General features: G+C 57.6%; 1 protein-coding gene across 1 annotated transcript; it reads right to left on the bottom strand.

The window, feature by feature from the left end:
* Positions 1-1,428: 1,428 nt before the first annotated feature.
* ANGPTL4 (angiopoietin like 4) lies at positions 1,429-10,235 on the bottom strand. The gene is made up of 7 exons (XM_005140835.3): positions 9,701-10,235; positions 9,190-9,300; positions 8,638-8,767; positions 4,232-4,345; positions 4,051-4,146; positions 3,487-3,762; positions 1,429-2,965 (listed from the first exon to the last, which is right to left on the bottom strand). Exons 1-7 carry the CDS (start codon positions 10,205-10,207, stop codon positions 2,784-2,786), a joined length of 1,416 nt encoding a protein of 471 aa, XP_005140892.3. The 5' UTR covers positions 10,208-10,235; the 3' UTR covers positions 1,429-2,783.
* Positions 10,236-14,954: the final 4,719 nt, after the last annotated feature.

Genomic DNA, 14,954 nt, shown 5'->3' with positions numbered 1-14,954 from the left:
AAACAGGGATCCAGACTTGGGGTCTTCAAGGCCAGGTTGGACACAGGGGCTTGGAGCAGCTGCTCCAGTGGAAGGGGTCCATGCCCTGGCAGGGGTTGGAACTGGAGGAGCTTTAAGGTGTCCCTGGGAGCAGAGAGCAGCCTGTTCCCATCCCTGGGAGCAGAGAGCAGCCTGCTCCTGGCCCCATCCTCCTTTCAGGTCGTTGTAGAAAGTTGAAAGGTTCCCCCTGAGCCTTCTCCTCCCCAAAAACTGGGGAGCACCAAAAGCCTTTGCTCATGAATGAACACAGCACAGCTCCCTCCCCCGATTGCATCTGACACATAAACCCCACGTTAGTCTCATCACTTCAGCATTAAGACTAAACCACAGTACTCCCATATCTGCTCCTGCACCCAGGGACCAAACAAGCTTTGAATTAAGCAAATGAAACATTAAAAATGTATTCCTGAAGCCAAGAGTAACCAGACAGATAGCACAGGGCTGGGTATAATGGGCTGTTTGTGCAATTGGGCTTGGGGCTATCATTAACCCCGGGTTTGTTCTCAGGGGAGGAATAGAGGCACAGGAGCTGAGGCCACCTTGAGGTATTTGTACAGCTGCTCTAGGGGTCTAGAGCGGCCTCATGTCTCTGCTTTCTACAATAAGCAGTTTCTGTCCCCCTTCCTTGTTATTTTCTTCAGCTCCAGCACCATGTCTGGGATCATGAGAGCAGCTTGAGCTTACCTCCATCATCTCCTCCTGCATCCCCAGCTCATTTCATTCCTACCTCTGTAACCATCCTCTCCAACCTGCAGCAAGTGCTTTTGGAACTGCTCGTGCATGTGTGTGAATAGATTTAAGACCACTGCTCTTTGGGGCTTGTCCTGATCAGCTCTGACTTTAAACAGCAGCCTCAGCTCCTGCTCAGGGAGTTCAGTTTCCAGCCAGCTACAAGAACAGCCCTGGGGCAAAGGTCTGTCCTCAGGGAGAGCAGCTCATTGACACTGTGAACTTGCTGCCCTGGTTTCTGAACTGAGGTTCCCTTGGGAAGTCCACACATTTCAACCAGAATAAAAACCGCTGCTGGGAGCTGCAGGAGGGATTTATCTCAGCAGAGCTCCATCAGGCTGCACCTGGAAGCTGAGGCCAGAAGGGAGCACAGCTCAGGTTGAACTCCCAGCAAGTGAAGTTTCCTCACACAGCTCCCACCCATCTGCTAGTGGTAAATCCCAGAACAGCATCATGGAAGGGTCTGGGTTGAAGGGACCTTAAAGCTGCTCCATTCCCAACCCCTGCCAGGGCAGGGACCCCTTCCACTGGAGCAGCTGCTCCAAGCCCCTGTGTCCAACCTGGCCTTGAGCACTGCCAGGGATGGGGCAGCCACAGCTTCCCTGGGCACCCTGTGCCAGCACCTCAGCACCCTCCCAGGGCAGAACTAACGCAGGCAGGACAGGTACAGGCTTGTTTTTATTAAAAGACACCTTCAGAAAAGCTATTTCAGTACAAAAAAAACCCAAAAAAACAAGTTTAAAATACACAAACTACTCAGTTGGGTTGTTCCACCATGAACATTCATAAATTACACCACATTACTATTAACACTGCATTTAAATATGGAAACAAATTAGAGAACAGGAAAACCACTGACAAGATCCAACAGCCTACAAATGCTTATTTACAATATTTAGCAGCTAGGAGCTCTAGCATCATAGTCAATATGACTTTAATAGGGCAGGATGCTTGGGAAGCCCCAAGAGGGCATCTTGTTGCCCACGTCTCCCCAGACACCCACCCCAAAGGCAGAGGTGACAGCAGGGTACATACCCAACAAGGTGGTGCAGCTCTTGCAGAGAAACCCTGGTGTCCTCTGGCCTCTCAGAGCAAGTTTTGGGGCATGCATGTGGGATACTACAGAGTAAGGGGAGGCAGCTCCCCAGTCTTCAGTGGGGTTACAGCCCACAGCAAGGCTGGTTATGCCCAGGGACCATCACTGCTTCGTACCTGGGCTGTCCTAGTGCTTGTCCTAACTCCCTCCAGTGATAAGGTAGGCTCCAGGCAGAGCTTAAGACTCAGCTGCCCAGGATCAGGCCCTTGTGCAGGTGGTTGTAGGATCCCACTCGCCCTCTCATGGAGCTGGAAGCAGATTCCCAGCTCCCAGCTAATTCCAGCACAGCCAGAATTGTAGGGTTTCCATGCTGTGGGGACCAGGAAAGCCTGCGGTCCCATTCTACACAGCACGTCCTACAGCCCTCCCACCAAAACCCATCTCCTCAGAGGGCTGAAGTCACCAGAGCAGGGGCTGCACAAATGGAGCTGCCCAAGGCTCCCTGCCCCATGGACCAGAGAGGGATGGAGGCTCTGGGAGCTTTCACAGGAGGGCACACAGGACATCACTTGGGAGCAACAATGACAGGACACAGCAAGGCTCCAGCCCCAGTGCTTGGGTCCAGGGTAGTGACACACTTCATGTGCTCCCCTTTCCCCCCAGCCCATGAAACCCAGCACGGAAGTGTTCTGACAGGGCAGACAGCACCAGGCAGAGCACCACAGCACGTTGGAAGACCCTTGTGCATGCTCGACCTCCCTGCTGGTGCCTCATCTTCTGGTCTGGGAGCTCCCATCCAGTGACATGGAGCTGTTCCACTTCTAGCCAGGAGCTGGGTTGTGCCACTGAAGGGCTGTTAACCAAGAGAAACCCTCCTCAGGGGCCTTGCCTGGGGAGGATGGGGCTGTTTGCTGTAAACACCAAGTGATGGAGCTCAGGTCTGCTCTGCACAGAAGGTCAGAAGTCTCAAGTGGCAGCTTCAGGGCTCTGCTTCCAGTGCTGCGGGTTGGATTTTCATGGTGGTTGACTTCAGTGGGTAGTACCGGCCCTTCCATGTCTTCCAGAAGATTCCCTGCTTGCGCTCATGCCTCTGGCGTGGGATGGAGCGGAAATACTTCCCGTTGAGGTTGGCATGGCCGCATGTGCTGAACCACCAGCCCCCTGCAAGGCAAGGCAGAGGCAGGTTTAACCCACAGCACTTCCAGGCAGGAACAAACCCAGGCTCAAAGCTGCTGCTGTCCCTATTTTCCACAGTTTTCCAGGTCTTTGGGACCTTACAAGACCACACTTGAGGAGTCCCATGCATTGGGAAACCTTTGCACAGGTCTTATAGGACTTCAAGATGTGGCTGGAAACCCCTGCAGCTCTTTCCTGCATGCAGACCCCCCTCAAGCCCTTTGGCAGCCCCATCTCAGGCCTGGGACTGGCTCCTCTTTACTTGAAAGGTTTCCAAGCAAGGTGACAACCATGAAAACTGTTACAGAGAAGATGCTGGGGCCAGGGACCGAATCCTGAACCCCTCCTGGCTTCAGCCTCCCCCCAGTTCCCTGCACAGCTCCAAGGATGCAGCTTCCCCAGGGTCAATACCAAAGGGGTCTGGACCTACAGGGTCCTGGCCAGCACTGGGCAGTGGAAGGTTGAAGGGAAGGTGCCCCCATGGGGAAGGAAGAGCTCACACTGACCTGAGAGGTGCTTGGCACAGTTTGTGTCAGCTTTGAGGTCATGGTCCCGATCCCGAGTGGAGAACGGCAGCTGCCTGAAGTCCCCAATGGCATTTTCCAGCTCTCCAGAGAGGGGTCCCAGCAGGCTGAGTGTGTAGGCTGTGCTCTCGCCACCGAGGCTGAACACAAACTGAATCACCTGGGAATTCCCCTCCCAGTCTTCCAGTTCTATCAGGAGATTGAATCTTCCCTCCTGGATGAGGCGATGCATCTTCTCCAGGCCCAGCCAGAAGTCACCTAAACAGAGACACACTGCAGTGGGCATGGGGACACAGACATGCCACGCAGACACAGGAACAGGCTCCAGAGACAAGGAAGGACCATGCAGGACCCTGCATCACTTGAATCCCTGTCCAGCCCCTGCAGGACAAGTCAGAAAGACCAAGGACTCTTGGTCTGCAAGCAGTGCCCCCCCCTTCTTCAGCACTGTGTTCTGGCACACTGAGATCTTCAGGGGCCATCACCGGGCAATAATTCATGCCAAGATATCATTTATCCCACACTAAGACACCATCATCCACCTACCACGAAGGTCTCCAAAGCCATTCTTGTAGGCATCCCAAAGCTGGTCAAAGTCCACCGAGCCATCTGTGCGCCTCTGGATCACAGTCCAGCCACCTTCTGCAGCAGGGAAAACACAGTCACTGGGGGGTCCCCTTTATGGGGCCACCACGGGAAGGGCTGCGGGGCATGTGCACTGCTTTACCTGTGGTCATGTCACAGTAGACCTTGAAGGGCTGGGACCCTGCGGGCTGTACTTGGAACACACCACTGCTCTGCTGCCCAGCCAGGAAGAGCTGGTGGCAATCCTGCGGGAGCTCTGCAGGGAAGGAAAGAGCCATTGAGGAGAGGGTGGCCCCGAGTCCCACTTCCTCAGCAGGTTGCACCTACCACAGCCCCGGCACTTGCAGCCTTGGCCCCCGGCCCAGCAGCTGTGCACAGCGGTGGCTCCGGACACGTGCCGCCGGCTGCAGCATCTCTCAACTCCCTGACCCTGCATCTCCCCATTCATTCATCCAAGCACAGCTCCTCGGGCGGCAGCCCAAGGAAGCAGCCAGGCACTGGGCCAGGCTGGGGTGACCCTGGCTGGAGAGCACAGCTTCCAGCTGAGGAGCAACCCAAGGCAGCTCCCAGCTCCCTCCGCAGCAGATGGGAGCATCCCCTCTGGGGTGATGCTGTCCCCAGGGCTGCAGCAGCCCAGCCCTGGCTCAGGAAGGTGCCAGTGCACTCAGAACCCAGTGAGCACAGTGGCCCCAGCAGCCGTCCCACTGGGCAAGCTGCCACCGGCAGGCACAGGGCCAGGCTGGGCTGACCCTTGTCTGCCCAAGGCACCTCAACCGGGGCACAGATGGGCTGGGGGGACCTCGGCGAGCCCCAGCTCATTGCACCCGGTGCACTGCCCAGGGTGAGGCCACCCTGAGCTCATCCCCCTGCATCCGCACACAGCAGGCAGGCTCCCACCTCTCCTCCTGCCCTTGTCCCTGCAGGACTTTGCCCGCGGCCGCCAGCACAGCATCGTTTCAACAGCACTGATAAAGTCCATCCAGGAACTGGGGAAGAGATGGGGAAGGGGGGGGTGAAACCTGTTACAAAACCCGAGTCAAAAGGCCACGGGAGGATGAGCAGAGCTCCAGCCGCAGGGCTGCAGTGCAGTCAAGGGGCTCTTTGTCAGCCGGGACAGGTGCCCCCCTCACCCCCAGACAAAGGGGCCCTGTTCTCCCCATGTGAGGGTGGGATGGATTTGGGTCCCTCCACAGCTGCTGCCACCACGACCCCAGGACAGACGGGTGAGGAAACCCAGAGACAAGCCCCGGCTGTGCTGGGGAGCTGCTGCCCCCCAAAGCCCCACCATGGGGTCCCCCCTTTGTGGTGTCTGCCCCCAGGCTCAGGGATGGCACCAGAACTGGGGATCAGCAGCTTGGAGAGGAACCTCCCCCACTGCTGTGGGGCTTCACATTGGGCAGAAGGGGGGAAACGGGGGCTCTGAGCTGTGGAGGCAGGAGCCAGATGCAACCGTGTGGGGCACTGCCCCTTGCCCAGGCTTCACTGAGCACCCACAGGACCCCAGTGCTTTGCTGGGGTGAAGAGTGAAGCCACTTAGATCTTCACAGGGTGCCCAGAGCAGCTGTGGCTGCCCCATCCCTGCAGTGCTCAAGGCCAGGTTGGACACAGGGGCTTGGAGCAGCTGCTCCAGTGGAAGGGGTTGGAGCTGGAGGAGCTTTGAGGTCCCTTCCAACCCAACCCAGGCTGGGATTCTAGGAAAGGTCAGCATGGGGGAGACCATGGGACAGGAACGCGACACCCACCACCACCTTTCACCCATTCCCCCCTTTCTCCCCCCGACCACCCCAGTGAACTTTCTTCTCCTTGCACTGGGCCCTCTCCCACTGCTGCAGCCACCAGCACAGTGGGGCCAGCAGCATCCCTGCATGATGCCAGCACAGGACCAGTGCCACAGAGCCCACCCATGCACCCACAGGACTCGTTTTCTCCCTAGCAGCCAGCACCATGGGGAGGCCAAGTGCATCCCCAACCACCGCATTCTGTAGGGAAGGGGAAGCCAAACGAAGCCTGGGGGGAGGAAATCCACAACCCGACCCCATACCCACAGCAGCAGCCAGGAGCGCGGCAGCAGGGAGGTGCTGGAGCCTGTTGGGCTCCTCACTTCCTCTCCCCATTGCCTCTCCAGCATCAGCAGGACAGTGCCCAGGAGAATGCTCCACAAAGCAGCCCCATCCCTGCCTGGGATGTTTGTCCTGAGCCTTGGCCACTCTCCCATCCCTTCTCCTGGAGCACCAGGGACGTTGCAAGCAGCTGAAGGATGTGCAGCTGCTTGACCAGCCTCAGCACAATCTTTGTTCAAGGAACACGTTCGTTAGCTCCAGTTCGTGTTGCACATCCCTATGGCACGAGCAGGACAAGCTCTCCTGGCTGCTCGGGACGTTTGCCTTTCCCTCCCCCTTTTATTCAGCCAAACAAGACACAAGAACCAACAAGGCTCCCAGAGCTGCCCCAGGCACCCTTATTACCCAACAGGATCTCCAGGCATGCCAGGAGGTCACCAACATAAACACCCTGCCTTGCTGATGGGATGGCAGGAGCGGGATTTTCATTGCCTCCCCCTCACCCAACCCATTTATTTTGGAGCTCCAGAGCTTTGCTGGGCTCTGCCTTTCCCCTACTGGGCCGGCTGCCAGGCAGCACAGGCTCTGCCTGAAGACATGATCCTCTTTCTGCAAGCGATTAAACCTTTCACTCTCCAGGCTGCTCTGAGCCTTCAACTTTCACACGCTTGGCCCTGAGCCATTTCTGGCCTCAAAAAAACCCCAAACTTGAGCTCACTTGGATGCAAATAAAAGGCCCTTTCTCAAAGGGCTGCTGGTGGAGCTCAGTCCTGTTCACCAGCACCTCAGCTCTGCCTCACAATAGCACAGAGCATCCACGAGCCTCCCCGGGCAAAGGGCATGGTGCTGGCTCACCACACACTGAGGGCTCCAGGGTTTGCCAGCAAAGCCCCTTGGTTTGCTGATGAGAGGAAGCCAATTTGTCTGCTCTCAGCAATATCAACATCAGGGATTAGGCAAGAGAAGGATGAGCGAGCTCACAGCAGGGAGGAGGGATGCCTGGGGCACTAGGGATGCTCAGGGTCTTCCCATCAGAATCATGCACAAGGAGGTGCTGAGCCCTCATAGCACCTCGAAAGGTTCTGGGTCCTCTCCATGCTGCACCCAGCACCCATCAGCACCAACAGCACAGCCTACATCTGCCACCATTGAGTAGCAAAGGCCCAAACCCATCTCCCTGAACCCCACTTTCAGTCTAACCCAAGGGCTGAGGAGGAGGCTTGGACTAACTGGGCTGGATTAGAGGACTTCTAAAGGTCCCTTCCAACCCACATGATGCCAGAATTCTCTGGCACACTACTGAGGACAAGCCAGAAAGCAGAGCTGGGCAACAAACACAGAGGAAAACAGGTTTTGAGATGCTGCTGTCACCAAGGGAGAGAGACTTTACATGTGCCCATCACGGGCTGGCCAACCCCACCGAGCTGAGCACCAGGCATTTGGAGCCCATGTCCCATCTCTTTCCTTGCCTGCAGCAGTTCTGCAGCTCTTTTGTTCTGCTCACCCAGCTCCAGGCGCAGCAGTGACAGCTCCCAGCTCCTCATACAACCAACCACGTGTTTTCCCATCGCTGGGGCAGGATTTCCCCAGCACCTCCTCACCGCCTGGTTTGTGTTTGGCTTGCGCCGGACATCCCCAGACAGCTGCACACGCAGCCAGCACCCTCATTTAGCTGACTGAGCACCAGAGCAGCTGCTCTGGCCAGCAAACCCTGTGGGGACACTGGGTCCTGGCTGGGACGAGGCTGCAGGACACAGCTGGGGACACAAGCTCGGGTGCCCTGCGGGAGCTGCTCCAGCCCCTCACTGGCACAGGAGATGCTCCAGATGCAGCATCCGCTCACCTGCTCAGAGCCAGGAGTGCCCAGTGCCCTCCCTGCAGCTCAGCACCTTCTGCTACGGATACTGCGAGCTGAAGCACTCAGCTTTCCTGTATGTGCCCCAAATATGAACCAATACAATGCACAAGGATTCCAATAGCTACAGCAGTGGATGGTGTCCCTGCCCATGGCAGGAGACTGGGACTGGATGAGCTTTAAGGTCTCTTCCAGCCCAGACCAGGTTGGGATTCCATGATCTCTCTTTCCTCTTATGGCTCTCTCCATCCGCAGACAGGCTGAGCAGCCTGCCCCTCCTGGTACAGTTTGTGCAGGTGAACAAAGTTAACTCCAAGGAGCAGAGATCCTGCTTTCCTCCCTACATCCACACTCCCAGCCTCTCAATCCTCTTTAACAAATACCTGCCAGCTGTGTTTGTCCTCTCCCTGCTGCATTCTTAACATCAGGCAGAAAAATTCCTCTTAAACCCTTAAATTCCTGCTGGACTAATACCAATCCAGAAGGCTCCAACCCTGCGCATGCTTCAGATCCCCCCATCTAGCCCAACTCCCAGGCTCTGGATTTGGGAGCAAATCTCACATCCTGACTCAGGACAACTGAACCTTTTGTTTTGGAGCAGCAGGTTTGCTCCAGCGCAGAGCAGACACTCACTGTGCAGCAGCACGGGCTCCCTGCTGGTGTTGTGGCTCTGGTTCATGAGGCCGAAGCTCTTCAGGTTTATCTTCCACTTTGGAGCCTGTGTTTTGTTGTCCTTCAGGTGGAAGGGAATCAGGAGATTGACCTAAAAAAGCAATGCACAAGTCAGGACTGTTCAAGTCCAGCTCATTTTCAACACCGGTGCTCAGGGGAGCTCCTCAGCCCAGACACCAGCCTCTCCCCTATGACCGGAGCTGGGGCTGAACTTGCTCAGAAACCTCAAGGAATAGGAGATATCAGCAGCTGGGCAAAGCCGGGAATTACTGCAGCTTTCACACCCATGCTAGAGTTTGTTCTGCAGATAAACCCAAGGGAAGAGCCCAGGGAGGCTCCATTCCCACACTCCAGTTCCTCTATACGAGTGCTCTGGAAGCATCTTGTTCACTGCTGTGGCACAAGGACCAGGGCCGTGGCCCTTGTAAAGTCCCCAGAGCTGGGGAGCAGCATCAGAGCCGCCTCTCCTCCCACAGGACCCCAGCAGCGTGTGGGACCAGCCCCGGAGCTCACCTTGCTCTGCAGACTCTTAATCTGCAGATTCTGCTTGTCCAGTTTGTACTGCTGCTGCTTGATCTTCTGCAGGAGCTCCTCGATCCGCAAGTTCTGAGCGTCCATCAGGGACTGCAGGAGGTGGAGGAAGAGCCAGGTGAACCCCCCAGCTCTGGGGAGACCCTGGGGCTCCCAGGGACCCCTCAGCAGGAACCCCCGTGGGGAGGGGTCTCCCGATGCCCCTCGATGGGATTCCCACTTGTGCGTGTGAGTCTCCCAGTGCTCCTCAGCCAGACCGCTAAGCCCAGCTCCCAGTGCCCCAGGAGGATCGGGTTTCCCCCACGCTTAGAGGTGCTGCTCCCCACAGCAGCCCCTTTCCAGCCGCTCCCATCGCCCCGGGAAGGGTCCTTTTCCCCGCAGCATTCCCGGCTGGAAGCCAGGGACCCCTCAGGTCGCTGCCGCTGCCCCGGGGGGTCGGGTCTCCGGTGCCCTACCGGGGGGCTGATCCCTCGGTTCTGTGGGCGCTGCTCACCTGCAGTGCTCCCAGGTCCCTGGCGCTCTGGTTCCCGGCCGGCCTCGCCTGCAGCGCCAGCCGAAGGCGCCCCTCGATCTGCTCCAGCCGCCCCTGGATCTCGGCTTTATCGGCCGCCACCTCCTCCAGGCGCTGCCGCAAAGCCTCGGAGAGGTTGAGGAGCTGCCGGCCGCGGCCCTCCAGCTCCCGCACGCTGTCCCGCAGGCGCTCGCCCTGCTCCTGCGCATCCCTCGCCTGCCGCAGCAGCCGCCCTAAGGAGCTGTTATGGGCGCTCAGGCGGCTGCCGAGCTCCCGCATCTGCCCCTTGGTGCGGTCCACGTGCTCCTTGAGGCCGTGCCCGAGCTGCAGCAGCCCGTGGGCGATCACGTTCACCTCGTCCCAGGACGCGAACTGCGCCCGCCGCTCCTTGCCCGCCGCTCGCCTCTCGGGGCCGGCTCCGGCCGGCGCAGCGGCCGCGGTGATGCCGAGCAGCAGGAGCAGCAGCACGGACAGACCGGACCGCTCCATGTCCGCCCGCTCCGGTGCTCGCCCCAGCGCCGCGGAGCCGCTTTTATCGCCGGCCGCGCACCGCGATGGGGAGGGACCCGGCCCCGGCCCCTCCCCGCCCGCCCGGCCCCGCCGCTTTGTTCGCCCTCCCCCGGGCAGGGGCCGCTCCTCAATCCCTGCCCTCAGCAGCCCCGGGGCTCAGAGATCGGCCCAAAACCCCCCGCGCCCCTCGGTCTCCATCCCCGCCCATCACCATCCCCATCCCTGTCCTCATCCCTATCCTTTCCTCACCCTCATCCCTTCCCCATCCTCATCTCCATCTCCTTTCCCATCCCTATCGCCATACCTATCCCTGAAGCAAGGCCCCTCATCCCAGGTTGTCTCCTGCTGGCAGCAAAGAAATCACATTTAAGCATGAGCATCAGGTCGAGGGAGGGGGTCCTCCCCCTCTGCTGTGCTCTGGGGAGATCCACCCCTGCACTCCTGATCCAGCTTTGGACAAGGGATGTAGGGACAGGACAAGCTGGATGAGCTTTTCAACCCAAACCAATCTATGATTCTATGATAAATCCCATCTCAAACTATCTCTGATCAAATGCCTGCAGGAGCAGGAGTCCTGGGTGATGCCCCATACAGAGCCGCCAGCTCTGGGGAAGGTGCACACTTGGGGTCAGCTCCTCTGTGCCCATGGGCTGAGCATGATGTTTACCCCTCTAAATGCTCCCAGTCTCCCAAGGATAAATTCCTGCCCCCTGTAAGGCTTCAATCTTCCACCTTTGAAAAGTGAGCATCATTTGTGACTTGGACTCTGGTTACCGGCTCTTCCCTCTTGTCCTCCCTTTTTTCCACTGGCTTATAAGGGGTTTTCAGTCTGTTTTTCCTCCCCATCAGGGAATTCACACACTGTGATGGAGCCTTTCAGCTCTTTTCAGCTAAGAGCAGATGGAGCCCTTCTGCTCCCTCCCTGCTTGGTGTTTCCTCTGGATCTGCCATAGCACATCCTAGAGCAGGGAGCAGCATTCCCATCCACACCACCTTTTGGGGCTCAATCCCAGCTTCCCAGCACTGCTGGGCCCTCCTGCACACCTGGATGGCAGCAAACCCCACAGGAGCAGGGCTCAGAGGGGCACTTCTGCTCTGCTCCCCTCTGCTCAGCCCCACAGGAGCCCACAGCACCTCTGCCTCCATCCCACCGCTGCTCCCACCCTTGGGCACATCCCACCCATCCCACGGGATGTGGGTTTGCAGAGCTGGTTTTGAAGCTCTCCCTTGCGCTCAGCCTTGCCGGAGCCATGACTTGCACATCCAACACTTCCATCAAGCCTAACTTATTTTCCCCTCCCTAAGCAGGCAGCTAATGAAAGGGTTTCCCCTCTTCTCTGCTGTTTCCCCTGTTGGGAGTGAAGCAGCTCCTCGGAGGGGGTGTGTTTATGTACAAAGGCTCCTGCAGGAACAATTCCCAGCCGCGGCTTTCTGGTTCTTCTGGCCCTGGGCTGTCTCCAAGCCTTTCCCAGGTTGCTGCTGCAGAAACAGGGAGTGAGAGGCCTCAGGGTGAGCACTGAGCGCAGGGAGGAGCCACAGGCTCTGACAGAGGTAAGAGTTAAGGAGGAATAGGGGAAATCTCAGCCGGCAGAGCCCAGCCCCCTCCACCAGCCGATGCTCTCTCATTTATTTCATGGTTAGAAGGAGTTTTTCAGATGAGGAAAAAGGAACAGGAGAAAAACCTGGTACAGCAAACACTGCAGGGAGAGAGGCGGCACAAAATGGGACCAGTGAGCACTGCTTCTTCCAGACCTTTGAGGCTTGGGGCCATGGAAGGGAGCTGGGGACAAGGGGAGGGTGATTGGTGACCCCCCATCAGGCTTCTCTGTGCAGCCCAGGGCTCCTGTGTGGTCCATTGGGGTGCACCTTGTGCCCCATTCACTCCCTCAGGGATGGACCTACCAGCACCCCCAGTGCTGGGGGGGGGGGGAGGGGTTCGGCAGCCACAGCTCTGCCAGAAACTCCCAAAATTTGCTGAGCCCCCCCAAGAAAAGAAAAAAACATGAAAATTCTTCTTTTCCTCTTGGTTCCGCTGGGTTTGAGCATCCCGGGAGATGTGAGCCAGCAGGAGCCATGCCCATGAGCCTGAGGTTGGAGCATAGCATCCCCAGAGCCTTGTGAAGCAGGAAACACCAACCCCGAGTCACTGGGACAAACAGGGAACCCAATTTCATGTGTTGACTGTTGGTCTGGGTTAATGACATCAGGCAAAATGAATCCCTGTGAGCGGCTCCGCTCCCTGCCCTGCTGTTTGTTACCCAACACTGGAGCTGGTCCTGGGAACCGCTGGGGTTACACCGGGTGCCGAAGCAGACGTGTTCCCACTGGTTCGTCTCTGCATTTGCAGTGTTTGTGCTGCGGCAGGAGAGGGGTAATGGAAGCTCCATGATTTATGCATATTTCTTCAGCTGTGTTTTGCTATTGGGACATCTCTAATTTACCTTGAGAGATACGAATGGACACAAATGAAGAGTCCCCGAGGCCCTGAGCTCCCATGGGCTGGGAATGACAGCAGGTCAATGGGAAGGTGCTTTCTGCAGAGCTGGATGCACCTGAGTTTAAACAGAGGTTCAAAGAGTGTGGCCCAAGAGGGAGCCTGGTCTGCCCTGCATGGAGCCAAAATCCCTGTGGGGTTTTGCTCAGTCTGGGGCTGGGGAAGGGCCCTCAGGCCTGCCCCTGGGTCTCTGCAGGTTTATCAGGGTCCCCCTGCCTAGGTCATCCCTTGGGGATGGGACAGTGGCTCCAGAGGCAGTTATCCAAGGTCTCTCTGTGGGAACAGTTGTCCCATCCCCATCTCTATCCCTGTCACAATCACAACCCCATCTTCATCCCCACCCCTTCTTCCATACGATTTCCCCCAGCCCAGACAAATTTCCAGCCTGGAAAGGCAGTATCCCCAGCACACATCATAAGTAGCTCCTCCAAACAGCCCCCATGTACCTATACCCATCCTTATTCCCTTCTCTGTCCTCACCCCTATCCCTCTCCCTATCGCACCCCATGCCATCCCCATCCCTATCCCCATCCTCATCCCTATACCTGTCCCAATCTCTGTCTCTACCCTTATCCCCATGCCCATGCCCACCTTCATCCCCATCCCCGCTTTCTTCCCCATCCCCACCCTTATCCCCATCCCCATCCCATGCCCAGCAGGCTGTGATGGTGTCTTTGTTCTCTGCCTTTCCCATCTTCTTCCCAGGCTGACCCTGTGGGTCACTGTGTGAAAGTTCATCCCTGTCTGAACTGAATTCCTGCAGCTGCAGAGCCCAGGCTCACGTCACCGCAGGGATGGGCGCGATGCCGGTTTACAGGAATGCTGCTCACAGCCTTGCTTTGTTGTTGGAAGTGTGCTGGGAGACTCCAGTGCAAGGGGAATAGGGCAGATGTGAATGACACCATCACTGCTTCGGGGATAAAGTTAGGCTTTCCAGAAGAATGGTTATTCTGATTCAGCAGCAGTCGGGAGACATCCAACAGGGATTTCCTACTGGCCAGCAGCATGTCTCACCCAGACAAGCACTGGCAGCATTCCCAGCTGGAGCAGGTACTCCATCTGCCTTGGTCTCCACTCAAACCTAGTCCTGGCAGTGATTTCACTGTCACACACCCGTGGGGTGTAGCACAAAACCCACATCCTGGGGTTGCTTATTCCTGCTCTTCCCAGCAGTGGAGCTTTGCTGGACCAGGAACCCCATCACTCCCTACTCTGGAAAAGGGCTGTGTAGCTCCTGCCCCCAGCAGGCTGGTGATACCATGACCCCCACTGCTCTGAGGCTTCCTAAGCACCAGCTTCATCCATCCCCAGGGCCAGGGACACCCCCTCAGAACTGTCATCGGGTTTGCAAAAGCTTTTGCTCTTTGTGCTGCTGCTTCTTGAGACAGAGTTCCCAGCAGGGTGAATCAGAAACATGGGAAGTTGGTTGGAGCCATCCACCCCCAGCGAGGACCATCCATGGAGCCTCTGTTCCCATCCTCTCTCCCAGCTTTCCCTGCCTCCTGGGTAAAACCGATGGCAGCCCAAGAGAGGGGAGAAGACTTTGGTACCAGGCTGCAATGTCCCCTTTGGGCTCCAGAGGATGGGCTGAGGGTCACAGCCACCCCATGGTTCCTCTGAGCTGGGCTGATCCCAGGCTTGAGCAGGGAAGCCCATTTCCATGCTTGAAAAGTGTCCAGAACAGGCACGGTCCAAGCATCCTCCTCCTCTTCCTGGGGCTGGATGAAGGTTATGCAAGTCTCCCCTCTCCTGTCTCCTTCCTGCCGTGCCGGGCTCCTCAGGGAGCCTGGGGGTTACTGTGCCGAAGGTCACACATGCCAGAGGCAGGAAGCCGGAGGGTCGGGTGGATGTGGGAGGTTCGGCAGCAGGGGAAATCTGACCCTTATTTATACAGTCATGTCCCTTTAAACACCGTTCCCGTCGGATCTGGGGCTCTCCCTGCCTGAGTGTGCGGCTCATCCGGAGCTGCTGGGCCCCAAAGGATGGGGCTGTCCCTTCGGCATCCTCTGCCTGCTCCCAGTCCCATGTGGGAAGGGCCAGACCACGGTAACCAGGGCTGGGCTCTGCTTTCCCAACACGACAGTGATGGCTTCTCTTTGGTTAACAACCTTTGGCTAGCGACAGAGAGAATGGCTTTGGAAGAACCTTTGATGGGCACCATCCAGCACCCTCAGGTACCTCTCCTGAGGCCTCCTCACCCAGTTTTGCCTCGTGTCCCCTTCCATATCCAGC

Source organism: Melopsittacus undulatus, chromosome 19 (genome assembly GCF_012275295.1).
Source record: "Melopsittacus undulatus isolate bMelUnd1 chromosome 19, bMelUnd1.mat.Z, whole genome shotgun sequence".
Classification (NCBI taxonomy): domain Eukaryota; kingdom Metazoa; phylum Chordata; class Aves; order Psittaciformes; family Psittaculidae; genus Melopsittacus; species Melopsittacus undulatus.
Note: the sequence above shows the minus strand (reverse complement) of the source record. Positions and strands in the feature narration are given on the sequence as shown.

Excerpts from the sequence above, each read along its gene's own strand:
- ANGPTL4 (XM_005140835.3), bottom strand. The coding sequence starts at position 10,207 with ATGGAGCGGTCCGGTCTGTCCGTGCTGCTGCTCCTGCTGCTCGGCATC. Across the intron at positions 4,147-4,231 it reads CTACTGTGACATGACCACAG|AAGGTGGCTGGACTGTGATC; the intron begins GTAAAGCAGTGC and ends TCCCTGCTGCAG. Across the intron at positions 2,966-3,486 it reads CTGTGCCAAGCACCTCTCAG|GGGGCTGGTGGTTCAGCACA; the intron begins GTCAGTGTGAGC and ends CTTGCCTTGCAG.